Source organism: Python bivittatus, unplaced genomic scaffold, assembly GCF_059951505.1.
Source record: "Python bivittatus isolate LINGU-HERP-01145 unplaced genomic scaffold, Pbiv_v1 ctg000330_np1212, whole genome shotgun sequence".
Classification (NCBI taxonomy): Eukaryota; Metazoa; Chordata; class Lepidosauria; order Squamata; family Pythonidae; genus Python; species Python bivittatus.
Genome location: NW_028277058.1, coordinates 28,103,415 through 28,124,095, shown reverse-complemented (window position 1 = coordinate 28,124,095; position 20,681 = coordinate 28,103,415). Strand labels below are relative to the sequence as shown.

Genomic DNA, 20,681 nt, shown 5'->3' with positions numbered 1-20,681 from the left:
CTTGAAAACATTTATAGAACTCTAGCAAAGATAATAAACATCAGAGTATTAATATATACCACATATTGAATTTCATTGTTTGGCTATGATAGAAATTGATTTACAGAATGTTTTGTACACATGTATATTCTTGTACAGGACAGATAAGTATATAACTAACTTTGAAAGTTGATTTTTGAATTTGTGTAGTCTTTGAATTTGTGTAGATTGTGATATCTCTTGATCTAAATATGGGGTATAGCCATGAAAACTCAATTATGAGAAAGAGAAGAAAATAATACAACCCTTCAGTTTAGATATTAAAGCAAGTTCCTAATTACCTGGCAAACTAAGCAATATATCCTCAATATGTTAGAAATATACAAGCAAAATATGTTGTTTAATATGGTAAATGCCATTTTATGATGGAGATTTTGATTTCATGTTAAAGATGTCATTTTACACAACTCTATACAATTGATATTTTTCTCCTCTACCATCTCATTCCTTGTTGAATAAAAGAGGGAAGTAGACTTTTCATAAAGAACACACAGAGATTTAATTAATATAACATATGGGTTTTTTAAAAAAAAATCCTATTTATCAAGATTGAGGTAACGTTAACCCTCATTGAATTCAATCCAGCTTCATATTTGAATCAACATGCATAAGATCCAATGATCAGATGACAGTTGCATGGTTCCTTGGTAATTTTCCAGGAAGATCCCCTTATGGACTTTTTGCGTAAAAAAGGAACTGATTTTGTGACTTATGATTTTGAGGATTAGAAAGAATAAGTTATAGAAAGAAGGGAATTATGATGTAATCTTAGAGAGAGAGGTTTGATTAGAACTGTATATATAACTGCCAAGAGGAAGATTGGAAGCCACTTCTAAATCTCTCTCTCTCTCTCTCTCTCTCTCTCCCTCTCCCTCTCCCTCCCTCCCCCTCCCCCTCTCCCTCTCCCTCTCCCTCTCCCTCTCCCTCTACCTCTACCTCTTTCTGTATTTATATCTATTTCATGTTTTCTGTTCTTCAATTTTCTTTTTTCTTTTTCTATCTTTCTTTTCCTTTGTCTCTTCTTTTCCTTTCCTTTCCTTTCCTTTCCTTTCCTTTCCTTTCCTTTCCTTTCCTTTCCTTTCCTTTCCTTTCCTTTCCTTTCCTTTCCTTTCCTTTCCTTTCCTTTCCTTTTCCTTTTTCTTTTTCACATTTACTTTATTATATATTTTTTCTTTGAATGTATTTATTATGTATGCAAAATCTTTTAATATAAATTATTTTTTTAAAAAAGATAATTTTCTAAGTAGTTCATGAAAATTGAGGGTAGAAGATGAACCTTTTAAAAAGAAGATCACAAACCACCAAGCTGGCAGCATACCCAGGTGGGCAAGGAAAAATCTGACTTGAGCCCCAGGCCTTTCTGTGTGCATTGCAACATCAGACACATGCCCCAGAAGGACAGAGCGTGCAATCTACATTGCTTGCATCACTCTGATCCCTTTTGCTCGGCCTCCATGAAAGCTATGAGAACCTGTGAATGCCACTGCATCAAAACATTAAGTAGTGCCTAAGCAGGCTAGTCATTGGACTCTTTTGGACAGGAAAAACTACAAGATGGCTTTGTGTTTTAGGTATGCCAGGTGTAAGCAATCAGGTCTTCCTGAATTCTGGTATGTACTTGTCCTTTGGCACTTCTGGCACTCACTTAATATTTACATTACCAGCTGCTCATAATATGCAAACATACTACTGTTTATCAGCCGTGTTTTCTTTTTGAATCTGAAAAAGGTTCTGAAGCTTAAACCATGTGGTCTATAACAGAGACTGTTAGGCTAGGTGCTAGGTATATCATTTAAAGTTCTCCTGACATGGTTGTGTGTATGCTGCGTGACAAGCCATTACTCATGAAGTGGAAATCTTTGTGGAGCATTTACCACATAGAAACAATTTCAGGAGACTTTTATGAGGCACTCTAAACATGAGAAGTAGGTCCTGATTTTCAGGTTTTCTTTACTTTCTTCAAAGTTATTCATTTGCCTAGAGATTTTAGCAAGTATCAAAATCTAGTTATAGACATAAAACTGTTCCATGATAAAGTTTGATTATACTTTTTTTCTTCTGCCTCAGTTCCACTCTTGACATATTGCAAGTGCACATTTTTCTGCAGAGATTTCAACTGAGTCTCCAGTCGAGTACTATGCTAGGCATTTTATGACAGGAAGTCAGTAATGGAAAACTGTTTTTCAAAGATCATTTTAGGCAAAACAAATGCCTTCATCTGTCTAATGTTTGTGGTCAGTAGCTAATTCCACAAGTAATTATTCCAGTGGGCGGTCTATAACTACTGTATGTATTTAATCAAACTGGCTGATGGAATCAACAGTCATAATAATTATGGTTAAAACAAACTATGGTGTGCATATGGCCAATGAGGGGTCATTGGCCCTGCTGTGTGAATGAAATTATGCACTGTTCTCACTTTTCCAGCATGTTAATGATAAGAACTTTTCATTTTCTATCTTAATTCAACTTTGCCAGTTAGTTCCTGATAATCTAAACCTGACAGCTTGCTTAAAGTCATCCTGAGTTCTTATCAGAGATAAGACTTAAATACCATAAGCATCTGTCTCACACTTTTAACATCCACATTATATCTTGTGTGTGCACAAATATCCAAATATGAAATCTGTAGAAATGTCTTAAGATTTGTTTTGATTTGTTGATGCCCTAAGATTCGTTTGATTCTCTGGAGTGAATTTTTGTGTGTCTTTTGATTTGTTTTAAGCCTTTTTCTACTCTGCCTAGAGCCATAGAGAGTGTGCCTGTTGCTACTGAACATCAATGGAATGGGCTTTATTTTTCAAATCTTTGTTGTGGGGGCAGGGGAGTGCTTTGGACAAAGTTTAAACAATAAATAGGTGCCTTATGCACTTGGTTTTCTTCTACAGCCTTGTCAGAAAGACTTAAGGTATTCATTTTACCCTATAGCACCCTCCATGGGGAAAAATCTAGTTACCACAGATGAATGTGTGTTATATGAAACTTGCGTTTCCTTATCTGTTGTATAGCTCCTATCATTTAGCTTAATTTAATAAATAATCCTGTAATATATTATGAATTACAGATAAACTTCTATAGTCTACTTCCTTCATAGAGTGGTAATTATCTAAGCATAAAAAGTAACCATGTATATGGTTATATGGCTAATTAACATGTTATAGATATCTATGGATTTATTCTATTGTCATCATAATGTAAGCAGTGCAAATACTTTACAATACCAACAAGGATTCTATTATCATTACAAAAATTCAATTTTACAAAAGTGAAAAGAAACTAGCTAATATTATTTCTATTTTTTTCCACCAATTGATTTTTGGATGCATTTCCTGCACTTTTTTTTCTAACGATGAAGTTCGCTTTTTGAGATAAGGCAGTCAGAATTATATGCATTATTCCACCTTCAACCATATCACAGGCTTCTGTGGAGGCATGACATATTACCACGGTTAGTTCCTGATAGTACCCTGCTTGGAATTTGCCTTTACTTTCAGCCGTAGCACAACAAATCCAGGTATTTTTTCAAGACCTGTCTTTTCCAATTCATCACTACTAGTTCAGACACTATCAGAATATATGTAAAATAAGAGTCTTTTGCTTCAAGGTAAGAAACATATTTTTCTGCTTTTTCCCCCCCTGAATAGATAGCAGTGATGATAGGATTGAGGGCATGATGAAAGTTTTAAAGATACCACATTTGCTTTGGAAGCTCGCTTTGGTTTCTGAAACTATTGTCATCTAAGTCCACTTGTTACTATTACACTTCTCTGAAGTTTCATAACTTTAGAAAGTAGTTTTATTTAAAGAGCCAAAAAGAAAAAAGAAATCATCTCTGAAGTGTATTTGTATGTTGTTACTACGTAATTTGTCTTTACTATAGTCACCAAGCAGCTACTCTCTCGCTTTTCACAGACTTGGATTATCACTTGCTTTTATCTTCAATTGCTCCTACTTCATCCTCTTGTTAAAGCCCAAAGTCCCTGTGGGAATCCGGTGACAGATGATGTAAATGAAATTGCAGTGCTGGTAAGTGGTTTCTTCCCAAATTTCTCACTAAACGCTACGCAGTGTGAGATGAAAGGAGAGACGCTTGACAGAAACATGGAAGCTGTTTTGGACTTACACAAATTGGAGAGAGGGTCCCGCAAATCATTACAGAATACATGGGAATTTTCAATTAGCATTTATTTTACTCCTCAATTTTAACCACAAACCATCTAAAATAGCTGTAGTGTTTCCCAAGGACACATGTTTTGCCTGCCTCTGAATTCTCTTATGTGAAACTTTTAACTTTGTTCTTAAGTCTGTGGTAGGTAGGTACATTACTAAATTCTTTTCAACTGTAAAATGTAGGTAACATTTTCTATAATTTTTATCATTGGGGTAAAAATGTGTGTGCCTATCTTCAATCATCCAATCAAGAGACTGAAAATGGGAATGTCAGAGGGTATTTACATCATATACTGAGCCTAGGAGGTTATTCTCCCAGGTAAAATGATAATTGCAATATATACTAGTTTAAAAACGTAGCAATTTTAGAAAGATTGTTTAGGTATAGGAAAGTACATATTCTCAAATACCATTCACTGTCTTCAGTCACTGAGGAAGAAGCAAACTTGTTTCCAGTTTGGGAAAATGGTAAAGAAATATTGTTTCAGGTTCCATAACAAGCAGCCACAGAGTTCTTGAATGTCCAATGCTTTCACCTATGTACTTTAATTTCATGTGTCTTTATTGCAAAATATTTATGTAAAAGAAAAATTTCTTGGAGTAAATAGGTTTCTACACTAAAAAGAAATATGCATGAATACCATTTCGGGGATATTTCCACTTGCACAGGGCCTGTCCACCATTCACAGAAGTAGGCAGGAAATAATCTAACCAAAGAAAGAAATTTAGTTCTTACAGGTACATCCCATATTTAGAATAAGAGATATCTCAGTCTTCCTCTAGAATTTAGAAGCTTGTCTCCCACTGTTACCTGGTAGGGTGTAGCTCTTCTACCATTGAGGCTTTGGTCCAAACTACTCTTCGGTTTGCTGTTTCTTCATATGCAGCGTTTATAAGACTCTTGGTACCTGCTTATTGTAGTTCCTTTAACTTCTTTTTTTGCCCAGAATTCTTAGGACAAGAACCAGTTTGATGCAGTGGTTAAGAAAACAGGAGACCATGAGTTCTAGTCCTTCCTTGGGCACAAAGCTAGCTCGGTGACCTTGGGCCAGGCATATGCTCTCAGCCCTAGGAAGCAGGCAATGGCAAACTACTTTTGAAATCTTGCCCAGACAACTGCAAGGACTTGTCCAGGCAGTTGCCAGGAGACAACAATGACTTGAAGGCACCCCCCCCCCAAAAAAAGTTACAACATTTTTCTTGGCATGAAGGCTATGGCATGAAGATTAGTTTTTTTCTGAAAAGCAGTGCCCTGCTTTTGCTCAAACTCTGTGTTTAATTTGCTTTTAACTTACTCGTTTAGCCAAATCATTCATCCAGCTCCTTTTTCTGAATGTATCTATTAGTGTGTATCTTGCCACAGGCAACTTGTTTTCTGCAGCTTAGCCTCCCTATCTTGCTGTGCCATTTCTCGCAGCCAATGCCAATGTTTCCTTGCTTCAGAGAAGATTGTCCACTTTTACCCAAGGAGGCCCCTGTAGCCTATCATGAGTGGATGGGATGAGATGGGGATGGAGAATATATTGCTGTCATTACAGTTTTCTTCTAAATGCTAGCTTGGAAGTTGTTGCTCTAAGACAAGACAGTGGAATAGAACAATGTTATTGAACATGACTTTCAGCATTCACTGAGAATCTTAAATAGCATATGAAGGAAAGCTACCATCATTCAAAATAGGCAGTACAGACTGAATGGAGCATTGATGCAACTTCATATGTTTTATAAGCTGTAGTTGACTCAGGTCATACTTTATGCAAGCACAACAGATTACTTTCTTTTTTTCTTGGCCTGACAGTCTCTTTCTTGCCAGAAAAAGGCACCCAAAGATGTGAAACATTTTTATTGTTTCATGCCTGCAGCAGTCAAGACCCAACAAGCCAAAGCAGATCAGCTAGTCTTAGGCTGTGACCTGCTAGAGATTTGTTCCTTCCTTCAGTTACATACTCATGTTTGCCTCATCTCTTCCGTTGCCAAGCAGTCCATAAATTCAGGTTTCAAGAACTCCTAGCATGCTGTCTTTCCCACCAGACAGCATAAATCACAATTTTCCTATGATAGGAACAGTCCCTTTCCAAGTGTGGTATGAATGTGAAGATCCATCAAGTGAAAATAACTTAATTGACTGGAATTTTAAAAAGTCCCTATTGCATTTTATGGTATGTGGATAATACTTGTTTACCTATCAACTGTTTCTTATTACAAGGAATGGTAAATTATAAGGCTCTTCTAGAGCCCTGTCATCATCTAAGCTACAAAAGTGGGCAGGCATGTTATGGCATTGGAGGACACAAGGAAGCATCATATATTTTGCTATTGTTAGCAAAATAATCAGTACACTTTGAGTTCAAAGCAGAGCATGCAATGCTGTCAGCAGAAGTAGGGCACAAAGATATTTTAAAACCTAGTGAAAAATTGCAAGGATGAGAAGATTGGGGGATTAGAAAGAGACTATGGGACTATAAAAGTAGGTACTATAAAAGTAGGACTAGGAAATTCAGTCATGGTATTTCTGTAATTTGTCATTAAATACTATCCATGATGACTTTGAATTTGCTATGAAATAGAAATGGATGTCACAGCAAATATACTGCTATAGTCAAATTGGTATTTACATAAGTAATTCTAATTTCATGAAACTTTCTCTGAATAAGACAGCATGTCTTTTCAAAAGTCTAAATTTGTTGCAAGGCTCAAGCTATGTAATGCCAGTCTCCCCCCCCCCCCCCCCCCGCCGGCCTTAAAAGTTATTAAAGTGTTCATACTCCTTGAATTTGTAATCTTGGCTACTTAGGTTTTTTAAGCTGTGCGTGAAAAGAGCCTGACAGGCTTTGATGCCAGTAAAGTAGGTTGTATACATAATGCATGTCAATTCTTGTTTTGCTTCTCGATCTGGAACAGATTTAATCTTGCACTGACCTTCCTTAAAGAAATACATGGTTGCTGACATTGTGAAGCACCGAATTACTCTGAGCATATTGAATATAGAAAACAGGAACTTTTCTTTTGCTTAAAGTGTGGCTAATATTGGACCTGGCTAAGAGATCCAAAATGTTCATGTTCACATGAATCTGAATTATTCTTTTGGCCACATAACCACCCCTTTGCCTTCTCTCCCCTATTTTACATGAGAGAAGAAAGAGGTATCTTCTGAATTAAAAAAGATGGTTTTGAAGTTACCTCAAAATCCTGTGAACCATGGTTTTCTCATTTGGGAAAATAGGAAATTACATTTAGTGCAAGATCTCTTGATCTCTGTGATATTGTTGAGGCTGCAAGTCAAAAGTAGATGGGACCAGGGCTCATTTGGGGAGTGGGTTTCAGAATATAAAGGGGTGAAATCTGGAAAAGCATCTATATAATGTCTATGTTATATATTATACAGTTTGTCCTTGAGTCAGAAAGGCTGATAATACAGAATTGTGTAGGAATTAAAAACCAATACAAGATGCCTTTTTATTTTAATGTGAAGTTTCTCTCTTTCTCTCTGTCTCCATCTCCCCCTCTCCCTCTACTAGAGAAGGGGTTGATCTAAAAGCTAACATTGTATAGAGTAGACCTAGTTTAGAATTTAAGCTGGTAACTTATATAATCATTGATTTATTTGAATTTACTTATAGTAAATTAGACTAAGTCTGGATATAATCTAATATTTGATTTTGTATTAAAATCAAATGCAGATTCTGCATGTGCTTATGATAAATGACTCTAGATATATCCATTTCTAAAACTGATTAAAATGGAACATGAAATCCCCATTCAAGAATGGTTAAGAATATTAGTGCTTTTGATATATAGGTAGAAATGGACAAATCTTGTCAACATTTCACAGTCCTAGGAAATGTGTACTTCGAAGTAATTTTACTGTGTTTTCCTTTTGTTTGAATATCACTTGTTTGACAGCCTTATGAGATGTAAATGACTATCTTGGCAAATACTATCTCTTCTCTTAATTGAATGACCCATTGTGCTTATTAGATTAAAAAAAAATCTTATAACAAATTTAAATTGGAAGATATGTTAGTTCCATTAGGTACTAGGTGAACTCTAGCTACCACTCACTTATTAATAGGGATCTCATTAGCACTGACTGATCCTAAATTACATTTTAAATTAGCTCAGTCTTTCTTGGACAGTACCCAAGAAGCCAAACTCTTCTCTAGCATCTGCTTTGAAAAGAAGGTTTTGGTACTTGAAAAAAATGGCAAATGTCACTCATTCTAAAACACAGATAAGCAACACACAGCCACACCAGAATGGACAGAACCATAATTTCCATTTACAGAGTTTGTTGGGTTATATAAAAGTTAGAATTCTACCTTTTAAAAAAGAAAACTAAACCCATTTTTGAAAGGCCCAGTATAAGTTAAATAAAATAAATTTAATATTTAACATTCAACACCCCTTTGAAACTTTCCCCTAGTTCTAAAAATTTAAATAATAAAAAAAGCTGGAATGTTTGATTCCGCCCACTCTGGTGATGTCATGACATCACTGGTTCCACATCCCCTGCAACCCCCAGACAGGACATAAAAAGAAAATGTTGCCTATTCTTCTTCTAGAGAAACTGACTAGTGGAGTAGGAGTGTTGTAAATTTTAGAACTATTTACAGAAGTTATAATTGATGCTTTATTTATTGGGGTTCAACATTGTACTAGAGCATGATTTGTTTGTTTGAATTTTTGGGGAAAAAAACCCACAGTGGCTAAGTTCCCGCAATATACTAAGCCATAAAACATGAAGAAAGAGGGTAGTGTAGTGGTTAGAGTGTGACTGGGGAAACCCAGGTTCATGTCTACTCACAAAAACAGATGTTCTCTGGGGAACTTTGGGCCATTCATTCTTTCTCAGCCCAACCTACCTCCCAAGTTTGTGGTTGGAGGGAAAAAGTGGGAGGAGAGAGTGTTATGCATGCTGTCTTAAGCTCCTGAAAGAAAGGCAAGACAAATATCTAATAAACACGTAAGTAAACCAGAATGACTGTATTCACATAACATAATGAGGCAAAATCAAGTTTACTGTATTATGGCTTAGTCATTGCCTAGAGTATGTTACTTGATGATATTTCAACTCTCTGTGCAATTATCAATAACATGAGCTTGTTTTATGTCCAGACTGTAATATGGCCCACTAAAAAGATTATCAAAAAGCATGCTTGTGAGCACTTAGATAATAATGCTACAATTAACAGGAGCTGGACTAGGTTTGTTGCAAACCATTCTCCCAGACCATCTCCTTTGACAGAGTAGGGAAATACTATAGACATAGTGTACCTGGACTTCAGCAAAGCCTTTGACAGAGTGCTTTGTGATATTCCCCTTCATAAAATGGTAAAATATGAGGTAGATTATACCTCTGTTAGATGGACTCATAGTTGGCTAAGTGACAACATCCAAAGTGTGCTCATCAGTTGCCCCACTTCATTTTGGAAGGAAGTATTAAGTGGCGTGCCATAGGCCTCTGTCCTGAGCCCTATGCTGTTCAGTATTTTTATCAGTGACTCGGATGAAGGAATTGAGGGGACATTTATAACATTTGCAGATGACTCACATCTTTTAGATGAAAGGGAGAAGATTCAAAAAGTTCTAGACAGGGTTGAACAGAGGGCTGAAATGAATAGGATGGAATTTCATAAAGAAAAATGTAAAGTTCTGCATCTGTATAGGAAGAATGTAAGGTACAAATATAGGATGGGGGAGACCTGGCTTGGCAGTAGTACATGAGAAGGGGATCTGGGTAGGCTTGATGACTACCAATTAAACATGAGCCAACAGTATAATGCAGCTGGTAAAAAGATAAATGCTATCTTGGGAGTATTAATGGAAGATGAATCCAGATCACAGGGAGTAATTACCCCACTTTATGTTGATCTGGTCAGATCCCACTTGGAATATTGTGTCCACCAAACTAAAAAGAACAGGAACACATTAGGGAGAATTTAGAGGAGGACTATCAAGTTAGTGATAAGTATGGAAACCAGGCCATGTAAGGAATGGTTATAGGATCTGAGTCTGTTTAGACTACAGAAAATATTACCGAGGCAATTATGATTGCAGTCTTCCAATATTACAAGAGTTGTCACCCAGAAGATAGTTTTGTTCATGAAAGGCTGTGGTGAAATATATGTTCCTGCCCCAGGAACATATTGGCTCACTTCAGAATTCATATAAAACCATTGTGAGACTTAGATCATGTATTTCACCTCTTTGTCTTTCATAGGCAAGGGAACAAAACAGAACAAACTTTAGATTGATATTTCACTTACAAGTGACACCCTGCCATTTAATGAACCAGAGGGAGTCAACCTGGTGTCTTTCATCATTCACAGTAGCAAAGGATTGAAACAGATATAGTCAAAAATATCAGAAAGGCAGTTCTCTAAGAAGGAACTGAAAAAAATGGTTGAAAATAAATCTGAACTGAATTAATTGGATGGTACATCATTCATAAATAAATGCTAGCCTTAAAAAAACAAACAAACAACAACAAAACCCTATCTGGAAATGCTCATGAATATCACTGCAAGTGGAATGAGAGGTAGGCATGATAAGCTCCCATAGGCATGATTGGGCTTCTTTATATACTTAGCTGTAATGGCTTCTCAATTTTATTTTTTTTCCTTGAATAGTTAAATAATTTTTCGTGTCCTTTGTTGTCTTTAGGTTGGAAATCTTCCAGTTGATTATATGATAGCTCTTAAATATGTCCGGAAGATGGACTCACTGGTACGTAAAGCTATTTGAATTATTTTCTAACATAAACATACACAGCATCAGTTATTCTTGCTTTTCAATTTTTGGAAATATGAACAGATTGTAAACCTTTTATCCAAAGATTTTTCAAAAGGTCTTTCTTACAAAATTATAGTCTGGCGAGAGATAATTAAATTCCTGTTGGTAAATTAAACTTATCCATTAAAATTCTCGTAAAATTCAGCATGCTGCATTTTAACTGGTTTGTTTCCCATAAGTTTTATTTAATAATAACTTGAAATAAATATTCATTAATGTACAAAGAAACAATACAATTTTTAATTATTTATATATATGTATTAATCAGTTGTGAGGGAAGCAGCCTATGATTCAAACTGTCTAAATTTTTGGTTATATAAAATGATTCATTTTCCCAAGGTATCAAGGTATCACTGGATAAACCAGCTGTTGAAATAGGTGGATCTATGATTTAATTCAACACGAACATTTTAAGATTCTTATGCCTGCATTTTTTCTGTCTTCCAGTGTTCCAAAAATGGAGGTGTGTGGTTACTGACATACCCACAGTATTAATCACGATTTCAATTTTGTTCATCTAATTAAATTGTAAAGCACATAATATTACAAATGGTTTCCTGCCAAGCCTCTAATTTTTCCCGGCCAAAAAGCAGACATATAACTGCAGTGTTTTAAGGTTGTTTCTTTGCTGCTAATTAAAAGCCTAATTAAATCTGCTTGCTAGCAGGGAGAGTAATAATTCCGTATGTGTGTGAGAGAAAGATAGTCATCTTTTCTTCAGTGACTACTCAGAAATATCTTGTGGATACATTTGGATTTATTTACCATAATGTGTTCCGTGGGCAGTGTTCTGTGGGCATTTCAATGATGCTTAGAAGCACCACCATTCCCAACTTTTAGAGAATCATTAAGCAAGATTTTTTTAAGATCCTTTAAGAAAAGGATGTGTAGGACTACAACACTTCATTGAATAACTAGGCAGGAAAGGTTTAATGGGGTAGAGATCTCAGTAATATCAAATCTTACTTTTAAACTGAGTTTGATGTTCATAAATGAAAATTGATTGTCCTGCAATATTAATGGGTTTTGGTACTACGAGGATTCACACAATAGTGTAAGTCAAAATCAGACAAATCTCATTATGATTTAGTGTGATGTATGAACACTCTCTGTGTTAGTAAAATATGTTCACTAGTGATATGAGCCAAGTGTATACATAAATGAAGAGACATTGTTAATGCATAATGTTTTTGATACTTGAATTGTATTCCTGACATTCAACATGAAATATATCTCATTTTAAAATATAGGATAAAGCATAAATATGGATTTGTATTCTGAAAATGTTGCCAAGAAAACTGCATGGACTTGTCCATGTAATCACCAGGAGCCAAGACTCAGAAGTGCATGCATGCATGCCCACGCACGCACACACACACACACACACACATTGAGTTAGTATGAACAAGATCATATTATAGATTAAATTATATGAAAGAATAAAGAGGTGAAATGCTAGCAGTGATTTTTTAAAAAAAATTGGTTGACATGAGAATAAAGCAGAAATAGCAGAAATCTGCTGACAATTACAGATCCATGCACATTAATGGCAGTTGAATATTAATTTAACAAAGTGTAAACTAGTGCTGCCCAAAGTTGATTGGGTTGGGGTCATTTATAAATGCTGGTAGGCAGGCAGATAGAAAATAAATAAATAAATAAATAAATAAATAAATAAATAAATAAAATTATGTATTGATCTACTTTATTTATCTACTTTTATTATTGATCTACATATTGCACAAAATTAATCTTTTTTCCCCTTTGTTATGATCTCTGACAGCATTACCACTGTTGGTTGCATTTGATGGTCCCCGAATTGTTAAACAGTCTGAATAATCTTCTCAATAAATTTAAAGAATTTCCAGATATGTCAAATGTCTTGAGTAATTATTCAATCATCAATAAACTAAGAAGGATCATCAATGATGTGATGGCATGTTTACCTTCTACCACCTACAAGGTAATGATCTAACTCTGAACTTTCCTCTATATTGATAAATAATATTCTGTGATATTAATGTATAAAGAATGGGTGACTGTAACAGAATGTGTTTTGCAGAAATTATCTTACTATTATAATAGACCAAGCATTCTTAATTGTTTCACTAAATCATGACTTTATACAAGTAATTCCTTCAGTTCTTTTTATATTTAATTATGTATATTCACATAATTCCTTCAATTCTTTATATATTTATATATCACATTTATACCCTGCCTTGAGTGTGTGTACGATTGTGGTGGAGCATAAAGGTGATAAATAAATCTTATCTTGCATGCAACTTAATTTCTTCTTTTCTATCCCTTTATTTAAATAAATACATCTATTTAACATATACACAGTATTTTATACATACTGTGTTTAATCTCTTTATTTCTTTATAATATTTATATATACAAGCATTGAAGCCCTGTCAAATTCAGTAGGACTTATTCTCAGTGTAATCTCTGAGTAGACAAGCATAGCTTTGCACTGCTAATAATCTGTGGAAGCAACAGTATTGTTTTCATAGTAATAGATTCTTAGTAGCTGAAGTTTGGGAATAGGAAGTCTCCAAGGCACATGCAACCCCCCCCCTCCCCAATTACACACCTCTGCTTTAAAGCATAAAAGATGATATTGTAACATAAAGAAACTATATTGTCTAGAGCCAATTTTAAACTTGCTTCAATTTTCACAGTAAACTAAGCCAATTCCTGGTTTAGTATTTTCATTGTGTATTTAGTGTTTATCCAAGAAAAAAGCTTTCAGTTGAATATGAATTTGTCATGTACAGTTTTCACCTCTGTGTCTGGGCCACTTGTTAACAATGTAGTCACCTAGGAAGGAATTCCTGCTGTATAACCTACCCTTCCAAACGAGAGACATTTACACTGCATAGTGATAGACTAGGTGGGTGTACCTTCTTAAAAAAGGAATTCTGTCCTCTTTCCCAGAATTATAGCCAAGATTATGACCATCTATATGAAGAAGGTAAATTCATTCCAGAAGAGTTCTTTAAGCACTTTTACAGCACTATTGAGGCCTACAAAAACTTCTCAGAAAGACCAGAACAAAGTGACTGCGTTCTTCCCTCAACAACAGAACCCTCTCCAAATGGTAAATGTTCTTTTATATATGGAAATATCCCCAAATGCCACAAATTACCTAACACCTTTAGTGAGTTCGTGCCAGTTCAGTTTGAGCTTGCATTATGCAGGGTAAATATAACACAATTATAATGCTGTTTGAAATAGAGCCACCTAGAAATATCAGCAATAAATAAAAGTAATAAATAGTGCTTTGAGTTCATGAACCTGTTGCCTGTTTTACCAGGATCCTAAAGTCCTACCAGGATCCTTCAGACTTCTTGCTTCAAAACAAGGAGACTAGGGAGAGTCAAAGGCATGTTGGGCACACATATAGAACAACATGGCCAGTATGGCCACCTTTATCCTTTACCCATTTCAGGGTAAAGGACAGAGGCCCTCTTGCCCTCTACCCACTTTCAGTCCTTATACATTACTCGGATGGTGATAGTCAGCTATTCTGCTTTCGACCAATGCAGATAACTGGGTTAATCAAGATAGGGTCCAGGCAGGGACAAGGGATTGAACTGTTTCTACACTGTTTCCCCCATTATGCTCCAGAACCTTAATCCACATTCAGGACCTCATGGCTGCTATCTAATCTTAAAAGCCATTTAAACAGCTGAATATATTTATTTAACTCTTTAAGCCACTTTTATCCTAGTCTCCCATTGAGAAGTTTCCTGAAGAGTTTGCATATAGTCTTTGAAAGAGCAGCCTTTCCTGCAGGCTTTCCATCTGAAAGCCAGGTGGCAAGGACAAAAGTGATGGTGACACAATGTCAGTTTTTTTAATCTGGCTCTCTGATATCTAAAATATTCCTCACCACAACTCCATAACAACATGTCTTAGAGACATAATGCAAGCATTGAGGATTTTGTAAAATAATATATTTTCAGAACACAGAATATGAAAAATTAAATGTAATTGCTCTGTTTCCAGTTATAGCTATTTACTTCTGATCATATAACCTTTTTTTCTGAATTATCTAAATGTTATAATGAAACCCAAACCAAGTAGGAGTTTTTTTTCCTCAGATGGGCCCAGCTTTATCGCAGTGATTCCCACGTTCAATCCTCAACATATCCAGATCAGGCTGGGAAAGAATCGTGCCGGGAATCCTGAGCTAGATGGCCCAAGGATTTGATTCTCTATTAGGCAACTTTGTGTGTGCTTAAAATATAAAAAATTAACATATTCTTTCTGTCTCAGATTCAAGCACCAGTGTCACAGAGCCATTTTTATTACATCCTGTTGCAGCCAGTTCCCTTAGGAATGACAGCAGTGACAATAACAGCAACAGTAAGTGTAAACAATTCATTTAAATATTGTCATATGAATCGGGAGGGGGGAGAAAAAACAGCCATATTGTGCAAACTAGTTCTGCATCATCAGTATCCATTGATTAAATAAACTTCTTTGCCAGCAGAGAAAAGAAACAAGTGGCAAATGTGTCTAATAGCACTCAACATTAATATCACTTCTCAGCATGCAGGATAGAGCTTGGGGAAGAAGCACGTGGTTTTGCTTCGGTTGGAGTTAAATTTGGTAAAGGTTTAATGGCTGTTGGTTAGAATTCTAGGACATTTATAGAAAATAGAGAACTGAAACAATATGCATAGACATCTTTTAATTATTTCATAATATATCCCTGAGTGACATTTATGGCACCAATATTATACAGGATGATGATGATGATTCGTTTAATTTAATCCACCTTGTCTGGCTTCAGCCTGGAAAGCATTAAATTATTTATTTATTTATTTATCTATCTATCTATTTATTTATTTGTCTAATTTATATAACTGCCCACCTCACAAAGCCAGTGACCCTGGGCAGTGTACAACAGAACTAAAACAATTAATAAATACTAAAACCATTATTATTAATTATTAAAAACATTTAAAAACTATAAAAAGAGAGCTAATACAAAAAAATAATAATAGACTGGGAGATGTTAATAATAATGGAGCCACCTCACAAGTTTACCTGTTCCCTGAGGTCCCCAGGCCTGCTGACATAACCAGGTCTTGATTATTGAATTATTGAAGCTTGATGAAGCTATGATAGAAATATTAAGATCCATGTTTTTTTTGATAGACTAAGAACAAATGTAGTGCTCAATCCCATGCAATTTTTTAAAAAAGGAATTAAAGAGGCCCGCTAGACAGAAAGCAGAAGCTTCTTCATGATTTCAACATTCACTGGACTATAAAAATCATAAGATGAAATGGATAAGGAATCTATGTTTCTTGCATTGCCATATTGTCAACCCCTAATCTGCTAGTTCAATTTATAATCCAAAGGACTCTATTTTGTAAAGCTAAGTAATTAATTAGGGGACAGGTGTACAGAAGATGATTTTCTCTAAATATTTCAGAATTAAGAAACCAGACAGGAAAACCACTAGATTCCTAGAAAACAACAAAGTAAAAAAAGGACATAACAAAGATAAAAAAGAAAAAGCTGCATGATTTTGTGTGTGTGCATGTGCATATACCTTCACAGAAATGGAATTTTGAGAAACAACTGATTACAAGATGAAAGTTGAGTTCTAATTGACAAAAATGAGAAAGTTACTAGATACAGATAATCTGTTCCAAAGAGATCTTTAAAAATGAGTTATGATACTAACTGCTAAAATCACCTTCCAAATAATTTTTTAAGAACCACCATAATGCCTGTTTTTTTTTAAGGTTAGAGGATAAACAAGGAAATTAGGGTAATCAAAGAAATAACACGCCTATATTTCTGATAACTGAGGGAAAGCACTGTAAAATGAACAAACTAGAATTATTAAATATATAGAACAGCCTTTCAGTTGTCTCGGATTATTTGGTACATCCCTGATTGGAGAAGTTTGATGGAGAACAACCAGTGTTACAGAGAAAGTGCAGAGTTCTGCAAGGAAAGCATTTTGCAAATTTTTCAAATCCTATGAAGGTATTAACAAGAATGTAGTTGGGATGAACATGTGAATTTTTTATACTTAAGACTTGCACAGAGCTTTTGCAAATCCACCACCTGTCTGGTGCAATCAAAGCAGTAATAACATTAAGTGACAAGTCATCTTATGGATTCATACCTGGTCAAACAGTGTAAGAATAAATAATTTTCCATAATGGTAACAATTAAACAGTGAATACTGTCTAGAGGACAGCATTGTGGCAATAAATTACAGCTATCAAATCTGGGCTACAAAACTCCAGACAACCACTGTATTGTAGCAGAGTGAGTTTTCTATGTGTCTTTGGTGCCATCTAGCAGTTGTCTGGATTTTCACAGCCAAGATCTGGCACCTGTAATAAAAATAGAGATTATGTTTTTGGTCAGTGCCAGAGGATAGACCTAAAAGGTTCCAATTTGATCTCTATATAAGACAGGGAACAACTGAAACAACTGTCTGCAGTTCTGGAGAGCCTTTGTTGGTCATTGTGGGTAATGCTGAATAGCTGGATCATATGTGACTTGGTATAAGGCAATGTTCTGTAGACCTACTATGATCAATTGTTTTTGTTTTAAGATTTTCACCTTCTATCTTCTGTGGTTGACTTGCTGGGTGTAAAATAATCACCTCTGAATTATGCAGGCATGAAGTATCTGTTCTGCTTGGCTAAAGTTTCCTGTTGGAGTTGGCACACCCAAAGGGTCTAAGTACAGTTCAAACAATGTTGGCTAGAAATATGCATAAAAGCAAGATTTAGAAACTTAGATAGATTTAAAAATTATGAATTGCCAAACTATATTTGCAGTGAAGCTAGATGTTTGACTTGAACTGGAGTAGGCAGGATTTTTGTAGTTGAAGTAAAATGGGCAATAACATCTTTTAAGTAGCAGAAATTATTTTTAATGAACAAGTGTACAACATGGAATTGAAAGGAACAGTATCCTTTTAGCATTTTAGTTGCTGCTTACCTAGTTTTATATTGGCTGTAATTTTCAGTGAAAGTGAGATTTTAACTGTGCATCTGTAGAAAACTAACCAGAACTAGAAGGGACAACATAAATTTAGTCTGTCCATCTAAAGAAAGACAACTTGAACAATCAGCAGAATTGATAAAATCCTTGCAGGCACACAGAAGTCTGAAAGAAGCAATGTATTCTGTAGCTCAGTGTTGTCCAAACTTGGCCACTTTAAGAAGAGTGGACTTCAACTCCCAGAATTCCCCAGCCAGCCATGGCGGCTGGCAAATTCTGGGAGTTGAAGTCCACTCATTTTAAAGTGGCCAAGTTTGGACAACACTGCTGTAGCTAATTAGTGAAGCTACCAGTTGTATAAACTATTATCTCCACAAGAGCATCTATAAACATGGCTATTGCAGTAGGGCCTATTATTTGTGCTTACACAAAAATATGGTGCTGAGTTGAAGCATTCATACAGGAGACTGCAATGGGTGGATCTGGCCCATGATTCTCCAGCTTTCAGAAGCAACACAGGAGTAAACAGACCGCACACTAGGTGTGTGAGATTCATTTGTTTAAAGAGCCCAGAATTGGTCCTATAGAACACATGAAAAATAAAGACTTGCAACAAAGTTTGGTGGGCTGGGAAAAACAGAAAATTACCCCTCAAACAGAAAAACAACCTTAAATCCAAGACCCATCCATATGAGTGATGTAGCCCTACCCATTTTGCCTTTTTGTCCTATTTACTGTATTCCTTGGTACTCTTCTTCCAAGAAAGTCAAGAGTGGCCCTAATATGTGTGCCAATTTAGACTATATGTCAAAATGCATATCATATAGGTATGTATGTGTGTGGAGAAAGAGAGAGAATATTATTAAAGAATTAAGCCTTTAGAAAATACACCTCCATTCAACACAAACTGATAGTACATACTTCCCGTATACTATAGTTACTCTGATAATATTAGGATCAAATGTTAACAAGACATTAATGCTTGCTAGATTTAGAGTTCTTGTCCAAGAACAATACACAAGAGGTGATCGTCAGAGGGAAAATCTCTGAACCGATGGCAAAGAACCCAAATGCATTCCAACCATTTAATGAATTCAGGTATAATGGACTACAGGAAATCACAACATACTTATTAGTTTCTTTTTATAGCTAGAGAGTACTGAGAAGGACAAATAAAGATAGTCAGTGATTTTTTTTTCTTTTCCCAGATATTTCTAGTGGCAAAGAGAGTGAAACTCAATCTGCAATCCTGTTCTCATAGTAGGATTAACTTTGGAGTTTCTTGCCATAGGAGCTGCAGAAACCTAAAGCCATCAGCTGCTCTTTGCAAAGATAGGAGCAGATAATTAGGTAATTTAAATATCAGCACCTGCAGAAAACCACACAAAGATACTATCTCACACTCATTAGGACCATGTGTGTCTTTCACTCTCTCTCAATTATTGTGCTATTGTGCATACATATGCATATGATGGCTGTCCTACACTAGAATTATACAACACAATGGGAGGCTACCATACATAGATAGGAATATTCTGATGAAGATTCTTAGGCATCGAGGTGGAATTAGGAGTAAGACATCCACATCCCAAAGACTCTACTAATCACATCTCCTATTGTCCATTCAACGAGCCCATCAGGTTAGTGAGAAATGCAGCCACCCTGGAAGACATTTATGGGGTCCCCCCTAACCAACTTTCTAGACTGAAGAAGCTGCTTGGACAAGAAGTGAAATATATCAAACCAAAAGAAAAGAAGTCCAGTTGCCATGACTCAAGCTCCAGATAGATGTAGGAACTGATTCACACCAAGATCCCAAATTAAAAAGACTGCCAGAGGCAGAATAAGAAACATATTCACTACTGTCCTAAGCTCACTACTACACAATCCTGTGCTGATCATGGTTGGGACAATGGTTTCAGATAGACAGCAAGCTGCTAGCTGCTTCTTCTTTTAGCCATTACTTGTCAGGTTCAGCCCAAAGAACTCCATGGGACAATGCAAATACAGTTCTGTTGCGTTTATTAGCTTCCACCTCAAGACAGAATCTCACCAGACTGAACCCAAGTTCCCAAGCCAGCCAGCCACAACACCGTGAATTCCTTAGGGAGGTGCCAGCCTCATCTTCTTGAACTTCCCACACTCCTGTTGGGGGCTAAGAACACACTTATCTCCCTGAGCATGGCCTTTATCAGTCCATTCCATCACATCACCCCTCCCTCCATCTCTAACCTCCCCCTCAGAGTTCTCATCAGAACTGGGCAAAGGCGGGAGAGACGAAAGGTCAGGTGATGATGCTCTCTCAGTACCTCCTGGCTCCTCCATCCAGCCATTTGATTGGTCCTGGAAAACAGCTACAACATTAGCAGAATCAGCCCCCTTCCCTCCTACCGCATGCAAACCCGAAGTGGAAGGCTGTGGACTGCTTGCTTGAGCCGCTCCTCCCCTAAAGCCTCCACCAAACCTTCCTCCAACATGCTGCCTCCGCCCTCTTGAAGGTAGTGGGAGTCTGGTGAGATTGATGTCAGGTTCAGCCCAAAGAACTCCATGAGACAATGCAAATACAGTTCTGTTGCGTTTATTAGCTTCCACCTCAAGACATTATCTCACTAGACTGAACCCAAGTTCCCAAGCCAGCCAGCCGCAACACCGAGAATTCCTTAGGGAGATGCCAGCCTCATCTTCTTGAACTT

The 20,681-nt window shown here is 36.2% G+C and overlaps 1 protein-coding gene across 3 annotated transcripts in view; it reads left to right on the top strand.

The window, feature by feature from the left end:
• The window catches only part of KITLG (KIT ligand), a 58,490-nt gene that overhangs the window by 28,237 nt on the left and 9,572 nt on the right, over nucleotides 1-20,681 (top strand). For 2 of the 3 annotated variants that reach the window (XM_088141875.1, XM_088141873.1), the window contains exons 2-6: nucleotides 3,952-4,065; nucleotides 10,870-10,932; nucleotides 12,782-12,961; nucleotides 13,939-14,101; nucleotides 15,283-15,372. In XM_088141875.1, the coding sequence (XP_087998001.1) occupies nucleotides 10,894-10,932; nucleotides 12,782-12,961; nucleotides 13,939-14,101; nucleotides 15,283-15,372 (472 nt within the window). In that variant the 5' untranslated portion in view covers nucleotides 3,952-4,065; nucleotides 10,870-10,893. The remainder of the gene's footprint in view (nucleotides 1-3,951; nucleotides 4,066-10,869; nucleotides 10,933-12,781; nucleotides 12,962-13,938; nucleotides 14,102-15,282; nucleotides 15,373-20,681) is intronic. The other variant, XM_088141874.1, reaches the window with a different exon arrangement.